At 38.1% G+C, this 22,493-nt stretch overlaps 1 protein-coding gene across 1 annotated transcript in view; it reads right to left on the bottom strand.

The window, feature by feature from the left end:
- Positions 1-22,201, bottom strand: part of LOC115006701 (uncharacterized) — a 64,275-nt gene extending 42,074 nt beyond the window's left edge. The window contains exons 1-7 of the mRNA XM_029429112.1: positions 21,995-22,201; positions 17,307-17,348; positions 15,450-15,523; positions 13,566-13,634; positions 11,505-11,604; positions 6,947-7,085; positions 2,763-2,828 (exon numbers count right to left, since the gene is read on the bottom strand). Of these exons, the coding sequence (XP_029284972.1) occupies positions 2,763-2,828; positions 6,947-7,085; positions 11,505-11,604; positions 13,566-13,634; positions 15,450-15,523; positions 17,307-17,348; positions 21,995-22,145 (641 nt within the window). The 5' untranslated portion in view covers positions 22,146-22,201. The remainder of the gene's footprint in view (positions 1-2,762; positions 2,829-6,946; positions 7,086-11,504; positions 11,605-13,565; positions 13,635-15,449; positions 15,524-17,306; positions 17,349-21,994) is intronic.
- Positions 22,202-22,493: the final 292 nt, after the last annotated feature.

Raw genomic sequence — 22,493 nt, 5'->3', positions numbered from 1 at the left:
GATGGCTATAATTCATACTACAACCAGAAGTCAGTTGTCGGGATTGTCATTTTAAACATTTAAACAAATGACTAATTTTCCAAGTAGTGTACAGACACAGCAATGTGTATTTTGCAAATACTAGAAATGTGTTTTAAACTATAGAGGCTCCAGGTTAGTTAATGCAGTCCCACTGTATAATAGAACATATTACATCTTGTACTGTCTTTTCAAGACAGACAAAGAAATGGCAGCAGTGCTGGGAAAGTTACTTGAAACATGTAATCAATTGCACATTAATCACTGAATAAGTATTACATACCAATTAATCAAAAGAAAAAGTTACTTAACTTGTTACAGTACTTTCACTACTAAGATTACTATCAGCAGAACCTGCACAGCCACACGTCAGATTCAGCTCCTCAGGGCTGTGTGCAGTGAACCTGTGGGGTTCACACACCCGCCCACTCACACCAAAATGAATGTGGGTTTATTGGTTTATTAACGGTAGCAAACCAGTTAAGAAGACACAGCGTATAAATAACTTTGTTTCTTTGGAGTTACTGGGAGTTCACCCTAAAACCAGGGGGGTGAATGTATTTTAGTTTTTGCCGCTCACAGAATTGAAACTTAACATTAAAAACATATTTATACAAGATTATTGGTGCGACATGCATTTAACGCAACATTCAGCACTCAGCCATTTTGGTTGGCTTATACAACACTAAGTCTATTGTGTTAATGTCTAAGAGAAAAATGTTACAAAGCTGCATCTGAATAACACTAGAATATGTGCCATATTTACTCTAAGTAAGTCCGGCCCAACAACACAGTGAAACATGACGACATATAGACAACTGTAAACACAGAATGTTGCCCATAAGTGAGGACCAGACAGCTACAGAGCTACACAACTTTAAAATCTGAAAAACACAATCATTTGATTTATTTGGAAGTACATGAATGTATTTAAAAATAATGATGTCGGCCAATTAGGCCAGTTTACCCTGTTGAAAGTTGTAGCCACAGTGTAAAGTGAAGTGAGTGACAGATGGGAAGGCTTCCAGCTAATTATTCATTTAGTATTCATTAGCAGAGAACTATATTTCATACTAGGGTCAGAACTTCAAAATAAAGAAATAAATCCTCATCATCTGATAATGGAACTGTTGGCCTCGGGAAACATCTCTGCTGTCTTTGTTTGCTCTAATTAAAAGGAATGATGTAAGTTGGTGCAATGTTTTCAGAGCCTCCCACTCGAGTGGGCAGCTATCAACTCTCAGGGTTACATCAGTTTGAAAGAATTCAATTTCAATAAAAATATTTTATTGTGAGATCGTGAAGCCTTGAGCTACATTTTTCTGAACCGACAAATCACTTTCAACTATTTGATTGTTTAGAAATGAAAGTGTTATTGATGGAGGGTCAGACTGACGAGGGAGGAGGTTTTTGTTAATAATCATTGTTTCCACCTCTGATATGACAATCTGAAAACCTTCAAGAGGTTTAATAATGATTTTTACTGCTTTTGCTTATTATTAGTTTGAATAGTTTCTTCACAATTAATTGAATGACTCACTGACTCACACAGACTGACTCTTAAGAACTGCTAACCCTGAAAATAATATCAGTGATTTATACTGTATGTAGGAGGCAAACCAAACTCAAAATGAAAATGACTCATTTGTTATACAAGCCCCACTGTTACTCTGTTCTGGTGTTTGGGAGGTGAAGGAATTATTCACTGTCAAAGCAAAGAGAAGTGCTAATGAGCTCCCTAACGTTGGCTGCATGGTGGTCAGTTTCAGTCGGTGTAGTCAGCTGGTGCGGTTAGCCTTTCTAGGGCAGTGGTGACAAGACAGTAATATTTGAGTTATGACAACACAAGATCTTGTGACATAGATGTAATATAAATGTTCTTCCATTGACCATGTCTACAGTGTAAATGAAGCACCATTGACAGCCTGGTTGCTGTGGATGAGGAGGGATTGGTGTGATGTAACTTGTATGGCAGGTTTAGGAGAAGTGTGCTCACCAGGGACGACAGCACGTCGAATTACACAAATCCACAAGCTCCAACTTTCTGGATTTCTGTTCTGAAACGGGACTAGAAACACCGCCCAGGCCTGTCTCCTCTTCAGTTTGTGCATCCAATTGAACAACAACTATCTGGCATGTTGGCTAACAGTGCAGTCGTTGGCGGGCAGTGGAGGGCAGAATACGCTATGCTGCTAGGCTAAATCCCTTCATTCAGAAGAACAGGCATTTGTTTTTCTCCTCTCTTTCTCATGTTGCACTTTGTTTAATTCACAGAACTTTAATAGAAACTTAAGATTTCTTTGGAGCTGCACTACTGTCTTAAATAATAAGTTTTAAAAATAAATGTTTTTTATCATGTTGGAGTTCAAACCTTTGTTTACATGTTGTGCTGTATTATACGATGACATACAGTTTGACAAAATAAAATGAACTTAATGAAATGTCAATTCGATTTTTTTGGAGGAAAATGAATCATTCAGATTAAGTCGACTAATCTGTAAAATAGTCGATAAAATAATCAATAGAAAATCAATTGTTAGTGGCAACCCTAGTCGGAATGAGCCAAAATGTAAACTTTCATTCATATAGTATCAATAATTTAAGAACATTCACAAATAGTTTTGATTCGAGATTCAGATTTGATAAAATGCTACTGAACTCCAACCCAAGTTACTCAAGATAATAAGGAAGACATGTTTAAGTAATATATCTCTAAAGCTTCTTTGAGTATGTGCAAGACTTACCTGACATTAAGAAGAGCAGCGTAGGCTTCACTGCCAGCTAAGACGTAACTGATTCCAATAGATATACTGGAGAAAGATAGAATAAGAGAGGAGAAAGAAAAAGGGAAAAGGTTGTTAGATATTAGACGGTGACTGGTCATCATCTCCTCGTTACTTTTCTCTAGAAATAAAGTCAAAAGTTGAACAAGCTTTTTAATAAGCCTGTTGAATTAAACATTAGGATGTTGCCTCATCATAGCACCTGAGGCTATGAACGGCTAAGAGACTTGATTTTAAAATCACTTCTTGTTTGCAGCGCAGGGCCTTGATCCTCTCCAACTTCTCTATTTCAAATTTGCTCAAAACAAAAGTTGCCTTTGGGGGCTACTTAAAGAAAATGTTTAGGATGCATACTTTTCATGTACTTTCTTGGAGCATCTCACACTCACACAAGCCTGAAATCAGTTTGCTGTGCCTTCATAGCTGCGGAGCTGGATGTGGCTGAACATCAGAAGTGAGTAGGCTTTAGTTTAAAGTGAATAAAGAGAAAGGGTTTTTGTTGCTCAACATCTGTTCCATTCCTTATAACGTTAAGCCTCTGTAATCGCTCAACAGTTGGTTGTTAAGAGTGTGAATCCATTAGCAGCAAAGTGTTATTTTGAAAAGCTGAGTTACACCCACTCTTTCAAATCTCCTCTCTTTTGAATCTTAAAATGAAATACCAACAGATTTAGAAAGTCTCATGCAGTTCAGTCCTCTACAGCAGTCTAAGTCGTGTATTGAAAAATAAAAACTTACCAGAGCAAAGAACAGAGATATTAACTACACATATGTTTCTGATATCTGGATTAAAACTAACTCCTTTCCCACTCTCTTATACATGCAAGACTATAACGAATGTCAAATAATCCATCAATATGGGTGACAAATTAAAAGAAGGTTAGTGTTGAACCTCTAAACCAACATCCGAGCTCCTTCTCCACGTCCTGTGAGAGGAAATGACATCAACAAATTGACTATTTAAAGCAAAAGGTAACACAGTTAGATTAGGAGAAAAAGGGTTTTAATCTTTGAGGAAGCTCTCAAAGAATCTGCAGCAGCGAGGATTTTCTGAGAACTAATCTTCTCTTAATGTACATACAAATATGTTTCGGCTATGTTCTCATTTAGAGAAGGTATTCCCTTTCATTTGTGTGGGTGTGTATGTAGCTGGCTCCCAGTGAGGCAGACTAAAGTAATAGTTGTATGGCTTCATCATCCATATTCCAATTTTCTAAACAATACAAAAAATAGTTATATTAGATATATTACATGGAAGTGTGTACACTTATACACAAATACACATTTCCATTATGTAGTCATTATGTGAGTAGTACAACGGCTCCAGCGTGTAGGGCAGTACATAAAGACCAAGGGGCGGTAAGGGTAAAAGCTGCAGGTTGTGTTTTGTGTGGTGCGTGTGTGTGGTCGAGCCTCTGCATCGATCGACCACTAAGCCTCCTTGAACACAATGAGGGAACTATCGATTGGCCAGGTGTTACAGAGCTGTTCGCACACTGATAACAAGACCTTCCACCAGCAATGCTAAAAGCCCCGTCCCTTTCCTCTGTGCCGACAGGACACACGTCAGGAAATACACACATCGACACACAATCCTGTCAATGCTGCAAGCATAACATACAAACAATATAAGACTATACCAGTTTATGCTACTCTAGTGTAAATTAGAAAAAAAAAGAATAAGAAAACAAAACCGGCTGTGCTGCGTATTATATGCGTAGTGAATGTAAACCCAGTGACTGTCCCAGTGTCCACAGTTGGTCCTAACCTTAAGTACCTCCACCAAGGAGGTTCTGTTATTGCTTTGGTTCAGGGGTCTGTCAGCAGGATTACAGAAAACTACTTGAAAATATTTCATGAAACTTGGGGGAAGGAAGAACACATTACATTTTGGAGAAATTCATGTGCCGAATCCACAAATGATTTTTCACTTATGGATATGACCTTGGCAGAGGTCTGCACGCTCCATGTGCTCATCTACTTGAAGCCATGTTTGTGGGTGATGCATAACTGTTTTTCTCAAATAAAACCAGAACATTACTTTTACTGAGTGACACAGAAAGAAGATTTAGTTTGGGGCCATTGAAATGGATAAGAAACAAAAACAGAACGCAGTTCTCCATGAGGGAAATCAAACATCCCTTTGCTTTTATAGTAGGGAATATTATCGTGTGTGTTTCTTTAAACTCCACCAGTCTCAGTGGATTCAGAATCTTAATGTAAAGTTTTATTTACTAGCTGTCAAATTTAAATTAAGGACAGAAAACAGGTTGGTTATCTTGAAAAGTATGTGGCCTGCAGACGCTGCAGTAATGATCATATTTTACCAGTATTTGGCTCAGGCTCGTAACTGTCTATATCTCAAGACTGTGCAGCAGAAGCTCAAGGACAGTTTTTATACAAGTCTGTGGCTCAGATGAGAGTACATCTGAGATCAGATGTTTTTCAGTAACAGTTTAGTAACTGTGCTGGACACTGAAACTGAAGTCACTTGGCAGGTTTCTCTCCAACATTCTTGTAGTAAACATGCTCGGAAGGGGATTTACTTGAGACAATAGAATGGAGGTCTGTGGCATGTGTTTCCACATGCTGTTGAACGCCTATTTACAACTTTTGTACTGAATGTATTTTCTCATAATTGTGAGCCTGCTTATCTTTAAGGCCTAAATGCATACACAAGCATATAGAACTAAGTAAACAGTTGTAAAATAAAATGACGCAATGTTATTTAATTGTATTGCTTGGCTCAGCCCTTCCTTGCCTGGGTATTACAACGACCATTATTTTGTATATTGCTAATAATAACAATAATACATTTTATTTATAGAGCGCTTTTAAAAGGTACTCAAAGACGCTTTACATATAATATTAGAAATGACATTAAGAAAAACAGGACATCAACATTAAAAATACATAAAGTAATTACACATTAAAAGCAGATCTGAAGAGGTGGGTTTTGATTTGGGATTTGAACATGGTGAGATCCGTACAGTCACGGATGTGTTTGGGGAGTGAGTTCCAGAGGGAGGGGGCGGCGATGGAGAAGGCTCTGTCACCTCAGGTCCGAAGCTTGGTCCTTTGTGGCAGGGACAGGAGGTTGGCGTCGGAGGAACAGAGGGTGCGAGAGGGAGTGTGGTGATGGAGCAGGTCAGTGAGGTAGGAGGGGGCCTGGTTGTGGAGGGCTTTGTATGTGAGGAGGAGGATTTTAAAATGGATGCGTTGGGGGAGCCAGTGGAGGTTCTGCAGGACGGGGGTGATGTGGTCGCTCAAAATGTGTCCAAAGTTTTTGTCAACACTGTCAAATATTTATAAAAAAAGCATTACAATCAGGATCACATGATCAACTGTACTCCTGAGGGAAACAAACTGTTGCTTATTTGTCCACCGAGCAACATCAGCAATCATTTGGATTCATGTTCCTGGCCAGAGGCCACTTGATGAATGCAAATCCAATATTCACTCTCAAGGCTCCACCATGCCTTGTCACCATCATTGATGACATAAACATATTGATTAGAGCATCAATGTATGTTCTTTGTGCAAAGTGTCTTTGGTTATTGTAGTTCAGGCAAGTGTAATTATGTGAAGCTTTTAACATGTCTGTCCTTTGTGCAGCAATGTATTTTATCCAAGCTTATGTTCACATAAGACAATAAAATTAACTATAGGCTTGACTTCATTAGAATGACCTATTATCTGATAACTATGAACATCTTTAGTTTTGATAAAAGTCATATGGAGTAAAAATAAAAACACGGAATTTAGAGAAAGGATTGGTACATTTTAAGCACCATTATCCAAACATATTTATACAAGGACCGCTGGCCGTCCCAAAAGACCTTTTGATGTCTCCACATCCCACTTTAAGGACTACACATGTTAACATTTAGTGCAGTAGAGATATACTGAACATGGTAGGTGAAAAGGTTTAAACATCTTATTAGGAGACAATTGTTATTAATCCTGTTTATAAATGCACATCTTAAATAAGAACTCACAGCATAATGACAAAGGTTGAACTTAACATCCAGCACAAATGGACTAAAGCGATGGGAGAAACACATCCACCCACATGCTCTTGCCTGCACTAAATATTATTTATTGAACGATAAACGGTAAAAGTTGCATCTGTCATCATTACTTACAACTGGAAGAGTAGGATGCAGTTGAAGGCGTGGCTCATGGGCCGGGAGAGGAAGAGGAAGCCAAGCAGATGAAGGTTGGGCTGCAGGCTCTCTGCTTGGTTGTGCAGAGCTACTGCATCGGGCTGCAGTAAACCTGTATCTGAAAGACAGACATACAGATGTACAAGGCTGTCAATTCACTGAACCCAAACTATTGCAAAATGCCTACATCAGACCATCAGGCGCAACTATGGTTACATCACAATCTCTCATCGTCAACCTGAGCTCCACCATGTCATTCATTATTTTCATATTCTGCTTAAACCATTAATAACCTCCGCCAAGGAGGTTATTCTTTCAGCTCAGTTTGTCTGTTAGCAGGAAAAACTACTCGCCCGATTTTCATGAAACTTTGTGGAAGGGTTAAGTATGGGCCGAGAAAGAACACATTCAATTCTGGAGCGGATCTGAATCACGGGGCAGACACACAAATGATATTTCACTTTTGTTAACATTGTGAGATAAGACACGTGCTGCATTCATGTAGAGTCCAAGTATGGAAAAAAAAAACAAGTTCCTGAGCTACTTGTTTTTTTAAGTGCACTGTGCAAGAAAATATAACACACACATCTACTTTGTAGTGCCATTCTGGTTGCATTAAGTGTTGATCTTTTAAAGCTTAAACTGTTCACTTGTCTGAACGTGTATTGCTGCTTTTCTTGGTTTGAGCTCCAGTGCATGCTGCATGGACAGGCAAGGAGCTTCAACAACAAAACCACACAGCCAATAATAATTATACTGCCTGTTTATGGTGCAATAACTTTGATGTGAGTGGTCCTGGCAGAGCGTTCGTTATTAAACATGTCAAAACAAGCATGTTAAATTAATGGTAATGCAGAAGTCCGTGATATAAGAGTAGGGCATTGACCACATCACCATCTGATTCAGTTCTTGGTGCCAGTCCTCTACACAAGCAACTGTGAATGCAGTTTTTCGGGGTAAAAGGTGTTTTGTCTCATTTGATTAGATAACCGTGGCTTCTTTAAACTATTTTTAATCTATAATGTATTTAAAAGCAGTGCTGGAAGAAATATTCGTGTTATCAGAAACACTAAATCTGAATCACTACTGTCACTGAGCGAATCAGTAGCTTTTAGCAGTGCAGCTCCACTCACGGTGATTGAATACACCGTTGTCAGCTCATCTGGGATTTACATTATGTTAGTTCTTCTTCCTAAAAGCTTAATAAAAGGCAGCAGAGGCCACAGAAACAATCATAATCTAATAACAATGCCATAAATACTAGGCTGCTGAGCTTAAATGTATTAGTTTTGTACTGATGTGACATCTTAGACTAGCAACAGACTGAACTAAGGACAGTTAGACGCTGAACGTTGGGCCATATGAATGTTAATGCATTTACCTATAGTTGTCTGTACTGAAGTGTCTTTGGCTTTGAGAAAAAAGTGAACAAACAACAAAGTGACTATGAATCTGAATCAGCCAAGGGATTCTTGATTCCCACCTCTACCATGACATGTAGTGGACTACAAGAATAGCATTGAGTACATCCAAATTGTACAATGTTCACAAAAGTGAAAAATAATGATTTTATCTGCTTCTTGATTCAGATACACTCCAAAATGATGTGTGTTCTTCCTTGGACAATGTGACTCCCTGCCACCAAATGTCATGAACATTGGGACGGTAGTTTTCTGTGATCTTGCTGACAAAAAACAAACAACCCCAACCGAGAATATATCCTTCTTGGCGGAGGTAATTATGTGCATGGAGGGTAGGCACATAAACATGCAGTTATAGTGGAGTATGTTGGTGTATGTTATGGTCATGGTGAGTTTATATTTTAATTTCCCAGCCAACATGCCTGCTTGGCACTATCTGCTGTCGATTTAGGAACTATACCTTGATGGAAGGTATTCGCTGACATATGATTTTGAGTCCCATTTGCTTCAAAGTCATGGCCCCATTGCACTTGCTTTGACTAATGAAATGATTAAATGTGCCATCCTGTAATAACACATTAACATTAAAGTCTCACTTTAAAGGTAACTACAGTTTGCATTCCTTAAGTGACAGCACGCAGAAACAGCAACAACAAGCACCAGTACTCTGCACTAGTCAGTACACAGCCAGTCCAACACTGATACAAGCCCATAGACTAAAGGCCTATCACTGAGACATGGCAAGTTACATAGACAACAAAGTAGCCAATATACAGTTACATGTTGGGCTACTGGTCCATATAACTACAAGTCAGTTCTTAAATCATGCTTTTATGAATAACTAGCAGGTACTCTCAAGTACAAGTGGGAATATGTTAAAGTCCACTTTCTTTTCACACACAGAAGGTGACTGTCACATCCTCATTAAGTACTTGGAAAGCCTGTTATTCTGCCTTTACCGACCCTCTCACACATACAGTACTCAAGGCATTTTATGACTGATGATTGTCGTAATCCTCAAGTGACATACTATCTGCAGCCATTATCAGAGCTTTTATTCCAGGCAGCGTGGGGAAGGAATGTTATCCATTGTCAGCATTTCTTAATGAACAAGTTCAAGCTAAGAATGTCACTGATAGTGGAATTTCTGTGAAAATAAACAGTTATATATGTCCACAGAATGTGGCACTTTATTAGCAAACAACAGGATCAGCCTGACATAAGCCTCAACACTAATCTACCAATAATCACGGTTGAAAGGTTTCCTGCATTGTCAGATGTCCGTGAGGGTCTGGAAGTGTAAACACATCTGTTACTGTTTGGCCACATGATGCTTATAATGGAGATGATAAAAATAGAGTGCAGGGCAGATTAAACCTTCACAATTGAATATCAAAATATTAGTCGCCTATTTTTCTTCAGCTCCCATCCAGGGAAAAACATCTTTTGTTATTCAGTTTATGAAAGATGGCTTTGACATGCTGGTTGCTCATCCAAACCAAGGGCAAACACTAGCTACAGTGGTGCATGCACACACACTGTCACACGTGTGATAAATGTGCAGCTTTGGTGACTATGTAATGCAACTGGAGACAAAGCCACTGAGCAGAAAACCACACATTCGTAGTCTTCGCACATAATGAGGTCTAATACTCTATGGATACAATGCTAGGAATTCATTTTGCTGCGCAAAGGCTTTTGGTGTATAAATACAATTTAGCATCACATAGTATGTGAGGGGTGATACATATTGAATTGTATTATCCAAAATGCAATAATAAACATACATATAAACCTTAAAGTTAGACAGTGATATATTCTAATATTTAAACAATGGCTGTCTCATAAAGGACACTTCCTAAGAAAGGCTGGGCAGAGGATGTGGAATTACCTTCAGAATAAATCAAATTGACACAGCATTAATTCCATCATTACAAGTCTGAGTCTAGTCATACTTACTAATATGTTGCACTTTGCAAAGTTTCGTTTTAACAGAAAAACTGGATTCATTCATTATTTAATTCCAGTTGCTTCTACATTGTCATTATTTATCACTGTTAAACTACCGTCAACATTACTGAACACTTTCTGCAGATTTATCACATTGAAACAATACAGGGGAAAGGAAAGAATGATGCCCTTTGATCAACTGCGGTGCTTTTATTGTGAAACATTTGAGCAAATCCTGAATTTCATTCATAGCAGACTAACAGATTGAAAAAACTGCAAAAACGAAGAGATTAGAATTAAGAGCATCGCAGTAGTGAGAATAACATCACTATGTTATTGTGCTGTGGACATGTATTGTCCTGAATGTATCAAGACTGCAGGTAAACATGGAAGAAGTATTGCTTTGCATTACAACGACTTACAACTCTGCGACTTGCCATCAGCCTCAGTACTCTCTTCCAGTTAATGTTGCAAAATGAGGCTGATAAACTAGACTTTTACAAAACAGGCTTTAGGAGATGTGTGTATCTGGCCAACAGAGACCTATTTGATTAATATCTCACAGTGATCCGAAACATCTAGTTAACAGATCGATATAATTCAAATCAGCCTTGTCCTGATGCAGCAGGTTATGCTGCAATATGATGCTGCAATCCAATACAGTGTGTTACAATAGTGTGGACATCTGCACTGTAACTTGATTCATCTGACAGTTTTGGAACTGCTTGAAGGAGAGAAATCCTAATACCTCTTCATCTACTTAGAGAAAAACTATAGATGCAATGCTGTGAACGTACAATATGGAATCTTATAGTCAACAATAGTTTACAGCTGGCCACAGTTTGCATTTCCGAATGGGTTGGACTTAAAATGCAGAGTGACAGGAAGTCCACGTAAACTCTGATGAGTGGAAAAGTAGACTAAGAAAATGTAATTTAATTCTAAACGCTCTGTGACTTAGAATAAAGATGAACATGACTTGCATTCTTATTTATCATTGTTTTTATCAAACCATTACTAGGAAGTTATTAGTTAATCAAGTTTTTCCAGCACAGGTTACCCATGTGAAGACATTTAACTTGTTATTCTAACTCAAAACTTGGAAGGTAAATGGAATGAAGAGGAAGATGTCATTTAGAAGAAATGCTTAACAAAGTTTTTTTTACCTGCTTGTGCATTTTCACCATCGTCCTCATCCTCTTCCTCTGTGGGGGCAGGATCCTCCAACCCCACCTGATCCATCACAATACACTCTGCGACACCTGTCTAAGATTAGTCCAAGTTACAAATGGTTAATGTCAACGTTTTATATTCATGAGACTAAATTAAACAAAATCACAAGTAGAATTTCAGCCGTCGTTTTGTAAATGGCATCCTATTGAAATAGACCTTTTTCACAGCAGACATTCTGGCATGTTGTAGAAGGAAAATCACAGGTATAATTGATCAAATTAAAAACTACTGCACGCCATTTAGAAGATCCAAGGTCTTTATTGTGTGGATGCTAACTCACTGTCATGGGACTCTTGATATAACTGACCAAGTGAAACAATTAGAAAAACATCTACTATTCTGAAGTCTGAGTTGAGCACACGTGTTGTTATATCATAAGAAATTGAGAATGACAACACAAGTTAAAGGGGAACACCACCTAAATTATGAATTACAATATGTTATTTCCATGGCGTAGGAAAGTCCAATCAGTATTTGTGCACATGAGCTACTCTCTCTCTAAATGCCAAAAACCTCTGGAGTTGCTCCATAGACAATGGGAGCCTGATTTTGTGGACAATCCGTGCACCTTCAATCGCTTTTCTTTTCTAAACCAGTAAAGGGAAAAGCGTCTGCAAAGTATCTTTATTTTTGCTTTTTACCTTACAAAGTGGTCAAATGAACATTGGCTCCGTTTAAGGGTGTGTGGCAGGGAGGAACTCTCCAAAGTTCTTTCAAAACAAAAGCCCTTGCTAAATCCATCTGATAACTCCATGGACTGTACATGGATCGCTCCTGAAAATAACGTGGTGGGTGGACAGCATGGCATCACTGTCTTCTCCGGTTCCACAGCAGACATGTTTGAGAGTGGGTTGACACATGAGCTAAACTTAAACTCCACCACTCTAAAGTTCTGTATTTTATTTGTTTTCTGATTTACCATCTAGTTAATCATCTGTTAATTGTAGTTCTAAACAACAAAAAGGACGACAAACAACTTTCTTCATATATTAGAAAGATTTGTCTGATGATCTGTTATGTCTCCCATTAACTTTTAATTATGGATGTAATTAATTTAGAGATAGTAGAAGAAACAGCAAGAAACATTGTTTACAATAATCGTCATTTCCCTTCATTCACCTGTCAACATTTATCTAATAACACATTTCCTCTCTCCTTGCATGATTTTGTTGTGTCTTAGTCCGTCCCAACGGGGATGTATGGAGAGACAGAAGTGAGGGAAACACATGGATGTATAAAGAGAAACATGAATGCAATTTAACAGACATTTCTTCTTCTTCTGGGTTTTTAGAGGCGGTCTGCATCCAAAAGGTTGTATATACGCCTTCTACTGGATTGAAAACCCAATCATCTAATCTAAGTAAAGAAAAAAGAAAAGAAAAAAAAGGAAGAAGTTATTCCCCACCCTCATTTGCTCTAATCAAACTAGTTTAACAATCTAGGTGAAAGCTCCGCCCGCCCCTCGTCCCTAAACGGATATGTTCATCTTAAAGAAAGAAAAACGATTGATTCAAAGCGACACGGATTGTGGACCCACAGCTTTCTTCTACTGGAGTGCTCTCAGTTGTGAAACAGAACATGTCTCCATATACTCAGTGTCCTCTTAAACATCTTTCCCAATTCATTGCCTGTGGAGCAGTGAGCAGTTCGAGACTTACATACATTTGAGTTTTTGCACTTGGTTTTTGGATTTGGGAGAGTTGTTCATGTTTCCTAATATTTGTGGACTGTATTAAATCATAGGAATAACATGTAGGAATTTAGAAAATTCCACTTTAAAGAATTGGTATTTCATTTTCTGGTTTAATTTTAAAGAACTTACTGCCATGTATCATCTTTCAAATGTCCACATACTTACATAAATTAACTGCATGTGTGTCTTACATTGTGATTAGTGCTCCTGAGTGAATCCAAACAGCTACTACTTGTCAGCTCTGTGTTTCCAATGGACTCACAAAACAAAATGCATCTACAGGGTTTGTTCAGCTGCTTACCTTTAGAGATTCGAGCTGCACCACCTGACATTTTTGAAGGAGTTCCACAAACAAGTAGATAAGCAAGGCCTGCATTAAAGAGGAACGGAAATATATACCATTATTTTTTATCAAAGTTAAAAAGAAAACTGTATACATGGAGTCCCAGAAATACTCCCTTTCTATCCCATCCCAAATTAATCAAATGCTATCTATCAATCTACTCAGTTTATTCCTGTGTATGACTATTAAAATACCTCAATTACTTTACCCGAGATGCTAGTTTAGCTTGAATTCTAAAGTAAGGCCCAGATTTGATTGCTGGACCTGTCCCTCAAAATAAATACATTTAAGGGTGACTCTCACCAAACCTTGGTTTCAATGATTCCAAACAGGAAACTCCCTTTTTAGGCACAAATAGAAGGTCTGAAGTGTTTTTATTTCTCACATTACCACAACACCTTCCACCATCTACCACTTAATATTATACCTAACATGTTTTGAAAAACATTAATCAATAGTTAAATAAAGTACAAGTAAAAGACAGAAGTTTTCATTATTGATCTTTCAGATATTTAGCTTCACATCTGTACAGACTTTAAGAATCCTCACAACTCACTAGTTCCCAAAGGTTTTGTGGTGCTTCATGATACTTCAACAATTCAATAAGTACATGAGTATCTTAACTCATAAGTACATTGAGGTAGAGACCTCATTTAAAATATAGCCTAGTAAAAAATAAACAAAAAATCCTAGTCCATAGAAACAAATAAAAATAATGGAAAGACAAAGTATTACAATAATAAACCTTAAGAATAAATAAAGCAATTAAAAGCAAATCAACTGAACTGAAAGTGAAATAGGATGAAATTGATAAAAATGAGGTAAACTATAGGTTGTTCTGCATGTTATTCCAGGTTGCAGGTGCACAATGAGAACAGTAAGGGCTTTATGAATAAATAAAAGCCTTATAGAGAGGGCCACCCAACCTTAGCATACAGCTCACAATGATGAGTATTATAATTATCTCCAGAAATAAATCTTAGTGCAGAGGAATGAACAGCATCCAGAATGTATAAAATGTCACCATAATTAAAATTAAATATAAATAAATAACCTTCCTTCTATAATGCATGATGAGGAAAACATGTTTTATTCCTGTAGAAGGTACCACTCTTTTGTTCACCAGTTTAGTCACGTGGTATTTAAAACTTCTCATCGATCCAAAATCCAAGATATTTGTAACCAGAGCTGATTGGTTTAGAGTCTAAACCAATCAGCTCTTAGACCAGGTAACGTTTCCCATTATTTCAAAATAAAGTTTTGCAGTTGGTGAAGAGCAAAGGCAGCGGCTGGCTCCGGAGATCTCGTGAGGATATGTTTGCTCTTATTTATCAAACACTTATCAAAACACAGTGAATGACACAAAACAGAAGACATTTACATACATTCAGGTTATGCAATTATCTATGGCTGCCAAGAAATAAAACATGTATGTTACAAATCCTCATTCAAACCCATCTCATTTATGGATCCAACATAGCTTTCTCTCACATAACCTCCTATAAACGTTGAGGGAGATGGAACGTGTTCAAAGCCGTGACACAAGAAAATAAATTGGATGTGAATTTCCATTAATCTGACTGCAATTGGAGCATTTAAATCTTCACCAATATGCTGTTTGAGACTGTTGTTTTACAACTGTAAGGTTTATTTTGTGTACATTTATGATGATAACATTATGAAGAAAACTGTAGTGCATGTATCCCAACCATGTACCCCCTAAGGATCTCATCTTTAAACTGTTGAGACACATCTGTGCTCATTTTACAGTATCTTAAATTTCCATAGACCATGCCAGTCTTTTAAGAAAATAAGAGTCCACTGAGGCCATGAATTACTTACCTGGACAAAGAAGCCAATGAGAAAAGAGACAAGGAAAGGCACCATTCCAGCTTGGGCTATCGTTACTGGAAGACCTAGAAATTGAAATAATGTAGAACTGTTTGTACATTTGAAAGCCACCTCAGAGGATTTGACAGCATGTGCTAGACAATGTCTGACCTATTGTCAGCCCATCTACCTGCGTGTCTATCACTGCTCGTCTTTCCACTCAAACTTACCATAAAGCTTTATGGTTAGTGCTGATTTCAATATGAGATTTAAGTGATTGAACAAGTATTAACTTGGAAGGGCTCCACCTTTGTGGAACTACATGAAGACCCTGCTGAAAACAAAGTAGTTAAATGTAATGTCCCGTGTAATTTCCACCTCTACAAAAAAATCTCTCTGATGTTAACTACACTTCATAAACCACCGTTAAATTTGCTCTGCCAATGAAAGTCAAGAGAGAGACAGAGTCTTAATTTTGTTCCAAATGAACCGATATTATAAAAAGGAAGTCTCGTAGAAAGAACAAATATAGCTCACTGTGATGAAGCACCAACTCCCTCACTAACAATTTGCTTAGACTTTTTGTTAAGAAAGGTAGACAGTTTTTCTGTTTTCTTTATTTCATTTATGGTTCTAAATTTCCATTAACCAATGCAGAGTAACATTTGAAAGAAGTTTATTTCTTAAACATTAACAGCCAAGCTGTCTTGAAAGCATAACCCGAGTTTGAGTCCTTTGTGGAAGCCATCTTGTGCCGGTGGTTAAAGAGGAAGCTATGAGGTGATTGGTTAAGTGATGGGTGATGTATTGGCTGCTAATTCAGTAAAAATACTGAATGATGTATGAATGATTTGTTATTTTGAAGGTACAGTATGTAAGTTAACATATTACTGAATGAGGCCTTGTGGTTATAATTAAGATGAGATTAAACGATGTGTAAGAGTACCGACCTGATTGGCCAGTTTGAACTGAGAAGGCGGGCTCTGTGGCTGTATGTGACTGGAATGAGAGTGAGGGTGGTTGTTGGTTTTTCCTTTGTTTGCTTGGAAAGAGCAGCACCAGTACGGTTCTGAGAAGAAAGAACGTTTTGTTTCTTTGATTCATGTTATTTGTTGTTTGTTTTGGATGGCTGAAAAATAAAAGTCCTTATTTTTCAAGCGAACCTCTCTGCCAGAGTAATGTTTTCTTTTCGTCACGTTGGATCAGGCTACCCTGCACCTCACCTTACGACACTCACTAAAGTTTTTACCATCATATTAGTTAGTCAATATGTGCCAATAAACACACCAGCAATTCAGTACAATAACCAAAATATACCAAATCAAAACATACCACAAGTGAAAGTGTGTGAGGAAGATGTTCATTTTACTCTAAAGTACATGTTCAGGATGTAGTGGGTGGTGAAGCATATCTTAGACTTCCTGTTATTTTGTCCTATCCTCTGTAACTCTGTTTATGAAAAGTGGGACAACCATGTGATTTCTATATTTGTTGTAATGTGTCTCTTGTCGAGAGCGTGTTCTCCGTGTGCAAATGATCCTCAGGTTCCCTAAATCCCATCAATCCAATGTCATCAGGTGTGAAGAGACTAGACGTTGTGTTCAACAAATCTAACTCATCATCAAGAATTTGTTTTCAATCTTATTTTTCATCAAATGTCCTATCCCTTAATCAAACTAGTCATCAGGTAAGTATGTTTCCTGGAATTATAATTGGTCAGTTTCCGGAGATTAATAGTTTGTGTTGTGCCACAAATACAAACTAGATGTGTATTCAACAAATCCATCTTTGTTTCAAGTACGACTGTGATGTTGAGGTGTTTGACGTTTGTGATTTCTGCATCTTAAGTAAGAAAATACAAGTACTCACCTAATATTCCAGTTCCCAATATTGTTGCAATGGTCAAGAAATCTAGGTAGACAAAGAGAACTCGGTCAGATCGATCAACGTATTCAGAAAGTCACAACATTCTGATCAACATGATACCACAAATAGATGTGCAGAAAAAAAAGGTCTTCAGAATAATACAAGAAAATATCTATATTGTCCAATATGTTTCTGCTCAGGACTGACAACAGTCATTATTTGTGTGTCGAATGGCAGACTCTTTACTTAGAGTCTGACACAGGTCCAAGTCCACGTTTCTGGAATTTGATACTATGAGTTGTCGAGACTTTTTCAAAAAGGTGTTGAGTCAACTCCTCAGCATTTCAACGTCTCCAGAATACCAAAGAGCTTGAGTAATACCTTAATGTTCAGGTCAGAGACATTTCAGAAAAGCTGATATAGGCAGGATTGCAGTGGAAACTATACTGTGTTAAAAAAAAAACCTACACGACCAACAGGCAGAACAAACTCAAATAACTTTAGTACCAGCCGTGGTATCTCATCTGAGCTTTCACTGTAACCGGTCCCCCTCTAATGCTCCATCTGTTTTTTCCATTTACTCACAGTAGTAGAACGAAATAAATTTCTCAAAACTGTGCACATCATCTCTGAGATCATTCATTCTCTCACAACCAACATGTCATATCTCACTGATAGTGAAGTCTTGGACTCAAAACCAACATTACAGCAAATAACCCTGACCACCCACTTTCCCTCGCCTACTTTAAAACGATTCCCCTCCAGCTGCAGACATCAACATACACTGAGATATCCAAAGATCATACACACCCTCAGTAGCCCATCATTACCACTAACTCCACTGCAATGACGCAAACAGCTTACTATTCTGTGTGCTGCACTCTTTAATTGTGTACAGTTGTTCTCACTACATTGGTCATGATGTTTGTTTATGATGTTTACATGTTTTCTTATGTTCCCTTTCAAACTCTGGGATGTTATTTTGCTCTCAGGCAGAATAACCTAAACCAACGGACTAACAGTATAAATACATTTTGGTCAGATTAAGACAGTAAAGATACAGAGGAGCAGCCCACAATTAAAGCTGTTATGGAAATAATTGATTTGTCTTTTCTTCTCACTTTTGTTATTAAATAAAGTTGGCCTATACTTATCACTAATTGCTGCAGAATCAAATCAAATTTGAATTGCATTGTTCTACAGTATATGATACATTTATCCGTATCGGATCCCTGATCCCCAAATTCCTATGAAAACATTGTAAAGTATTGATAGTATTTGATGACAATAAGAAGATTCTGTAATGCACAAGGCGTGCTTTAAACTATTAATAAATATTGATGTCAATGGAACATTCATGCCATGCCTTTAGATACAGTAATTAAGTATGAAAACAACCCAATACAAATATAAGACATTATTTTTCTGAAATGCAAAACACTCCATATTTCCAGAAAGCTCATTCCTACACCCTGTAAGGCAGCGGTTAGACCCTTCACCAGCCAGCCCCTCTGTCACCACATGTTGATGGTTGTATTGATGAGGCAGGTCACTTTTCTGTCGCATTCAAATCCATCACATGCACTCTATGGACCTCCCATCATCACTAGAAATAAGCTGTCATTTTGAATGAGTCTGATCGTTTTTTATGATTCTCTTATCAATCCTCTTCTGTGCTCTCCCACCACCCCTCGAAAGATGGCTGAGGGACATATGGCGTCAGTAATTAGACATGTCATCATAATCTTTTTCATATTGTCTGTGTTCTCACAGCTGCCGAAGCATGTCATATAATGACTCAATAACTTGTGTTACACACAGACAGACAGAAGAAGAGTGAGACAGGAAGATGGACAAAGTGACCTTAATGGACATTTAATGGCATTTTGATTTTGACGCCTGAGCCATTTGTCCCATGTGTCTGACACTTCTTACTCACGAGCCAAACTTTGACTGCATAACAGCCTCCCAGAACGTTTTAAATATGTCAAAAAGAAAAGCTTAGAAATTGCCACAGTTAAAGGACTAATTTCCCAACTTGTTGCACAGGTTGCCATAAGGACAATGAAACATCAACTTTTTCCCTTTTTCCTAAAATGTAGAATGTCCGATTTCCCCGCCACGTGTCTCGCCACTTTTCCTTTGTCAGTGTTGGTAGATCTAGCACAGGTAGAGCCGAAAATGTCCAGAGTATTGGATCATATTTGGTAATTACAAGAAGCTTTATGTGAGATATAAAGAGTAAATTATAAATGTCTTATCATGTATACATCTATTTATTGCACAACCAGGAAGTGTAGACTTGATCAGGTGTGGATTAGATGAATAACTTTTTCTAGTTCCGTCTTCTAAAACGTAAGAAGTTGCAGCTTTACTTTGCCTTTTACAGTATGATAGCATGCTGGATATCTTTGGGTTTGAGACTTAGTTGGACAAAACAAGACATTGTATGAGGCAGCCTTTGGCTCTGGGAAATCATGATTTGCATTTTTTCCTATTGTCTGACATTTTACAGACAAAATGATTTATGGATTAATATGGAAAATATTCAGCAGATTAATCGACAATGCAAATAACCATTAGTAGCAGCCCAGGGGCAAATATTGCACAAAGCATGGAAATAATTAATGGAGGCTCTTTTTCTGCCCTGCTGTGGTCCCCTAGCAGCTAAATCCCACAGAAATAAACTTTTTTTAATTAGTTCGCTTCAAATGGGTCTTCAAGATTAAGCTCATGGAGGATGCTACTGTCCCCCCTTCACTGACTGCTTTTGCATTAACTGCTGTAAAAGGTGAAGATAAATAGTTAATATATTAAGATAATTAAGAAAAACACTTTTAGCATGGATTACTCTAACTCCAAGTGGTCCCTGAGGATTAAACTCAGACATGACATGACATGAACTCAACTTGGATTTTGAGAACTTGGTGGCTCAACAATATCATTCCTAAAGCTGAATTTACACCGGGGAGCGGCAAACATAACAAAGTTATGTGGCCAAGAGGCATGTTCTTGTGTTTTAAGTGGGAAGAAATTATTTTTAACATAGGTCAACATGTCACAGGAGTCACAGGAATCTGTTTACTGAGTGGCTGCTGGTAGTCTGGCCGCAATTTGCCGCAAAAAGTTAAAATATTCCCAATTAATACTGTTTGTTGGTAACAGTACAATAGCAGGCCTTGCCCACAAGTGGACTTAATTAACCTGAATCCGGTGGGTGTTACTACTTTGGCAAAACCCAGACTTTGGCCTCTGGCCAGGGCTGCAACACTACAAACATGTCCTTAAGGAACGACAGGACGCAGTTAGTCATGAGCCCCCAGATACATGTGGGACTGTAGAAAAACAAGTACTGCCATGTTTTTTTTGGCATCAACTTCAAATCGTAGTATCTTTATCAGAGTTTCTGTTCTCGTGACATCTCTAGTACTGACATTATACCAAGCAATTTTCAAACCCTCAAGAAATTTGTATTATTTTTTCAGCTTTAGTTTCGGCATCTGGTCTATTTTCTCTTCTCGGAGTTTCAATATCCTCGTTCAGATTTCAAAATCCATCCACTCATTTATTAGAACTAGCATATTGTCACTGCTGTTTGTATTCCATACTTACATACTGTATATGTCAGTTGTGTCAAAACAGAGAGCAAGTGCGACGAGCAGACACGCGCGTACACACACATACACACACACACACACACACACACACACACACACACACACACACACACACAAGCAGACAGACAGAGACAGAGAAAAAGATAGAGAAGACAGCAAAGGAGAACAACAACCACGCCAAGCTATGACAATTGACATAGGGCGGCGCTTCTGCGTCCAGTGTGAACCCGGCGAGGAGCTGACTACAATGACAGCAATGAATGCCCTCAAACTCAGTCTTTTGTTATTGTTTTGATTGAAGACCACTGGTGGCAGAAAAGTACATATTGTGCGTTTAAGTCTGAAGTGACAACTTTACCCCTTGGGTAAAAAGAATAATCACTATTTCATTATAGTAACATCTTCTCAACACAATTATTATTTTTTAAGTGAAACTAAAGACAGTGTAATTGTAAAAGTAGCTTTAGCTTATGAGAACTAAGTAACTGTTAGCTAACTCAACCATATTATATTGTGAGAATACTGTGAACATTTAGCCTAATACTGTGTCTACAAGCCACTAGCTCATAGGCCAGTATTAAAGTACTAAACGTTAATGATAATAAAACATTAGCTTGTTTGACAACATTAATTATGGGGCAGTTTAATGTTATGTTGTCTTTTAGGAAACTTTATTAGCATGTAACGCTTTTATTTAAAAGGCAAAATCCAAGCAGCACATAGGTGCTTAAAAAAAAAGTCAACTTTTATAAATAGTTCACACGAGACATATGAATTAGGGCCAAAACTAGGTAGGGTATCTTTTTTGCAGTATGAGCTAAATGTATTATCATCCCCCCTCCTCATGTTTGTACTCGCGAGCGTTGCATACCGGTCCCACCCCCCCCTTAACACGTTAAATTGAATTCCAGTTCTTCCAGAATGTGATACGATAAGTGTACATTTATTCTGTTGCCAAATGTCGGTCATCTCACGTAGTTATGGCAGCACATTTTCAATATTGTCTGAGCGGGCTTGTGTAGCCTGTAGTACTGCTGTTTGGAGATAAACGTCGTGATGTGTGTCGGTACTCACAGCACTGCAGGTAAATAAACCGCAACTTCCAGTGTCTATCCTGGTTTTTCCGCGTAATTTTGATGGACAGAGTGCTGAGACTGTTGTCGGGGATGGGACAGGGGCTTGTTTGGATTCTTATCTCCTCTGCATCGGTCGCCATCATTTTCATTACCCTATCATTCCCCCCCTTCACCTCCTCTCTTACGCTTGCTTTCCTCCTCTCGCGACGCGTGAACGCGCACGGTCCTCCGGATGCTGCACGCGCCCGATGTTGCTTTCTGTATGAGCAGCATACAGCTTCAGCACCTTAAACTGGGAGCAGTCTCCTGGGGCAACTGTAGAACTAACAGCTACACAGTATACAGGTGACTTCTCAGTGCAAAAGCCAGATAATTCAATTCATTAAACCAGAAAGTATGGGCTAATTTCAAACATGCATGATACATGACAAACCTTTTGGAAAACGTTTTTTTTCTATTTAATTACTATTAATAATACAAACAACAATACTGTAGAA

This window comes from Cottoperca gobio, chromosome 4, assembly GCF_900634415.1.
Source record: "Cottoperca gobio chromosome 4, fCotGob3.1, whole genome shotgun sequence".
NCBI classification, from domain to species: domain Eukaryota; kingdom Metazoa; phylum Chordata; class Actinopteri; order Perciformes; family Bovichtidae; genus Cottoperca; species Cottoperca gobio.
Note: the sequence above shows the minus strand (reverse complement) of the source record. Positions and strands in the feature narration are given on the sequence as shown.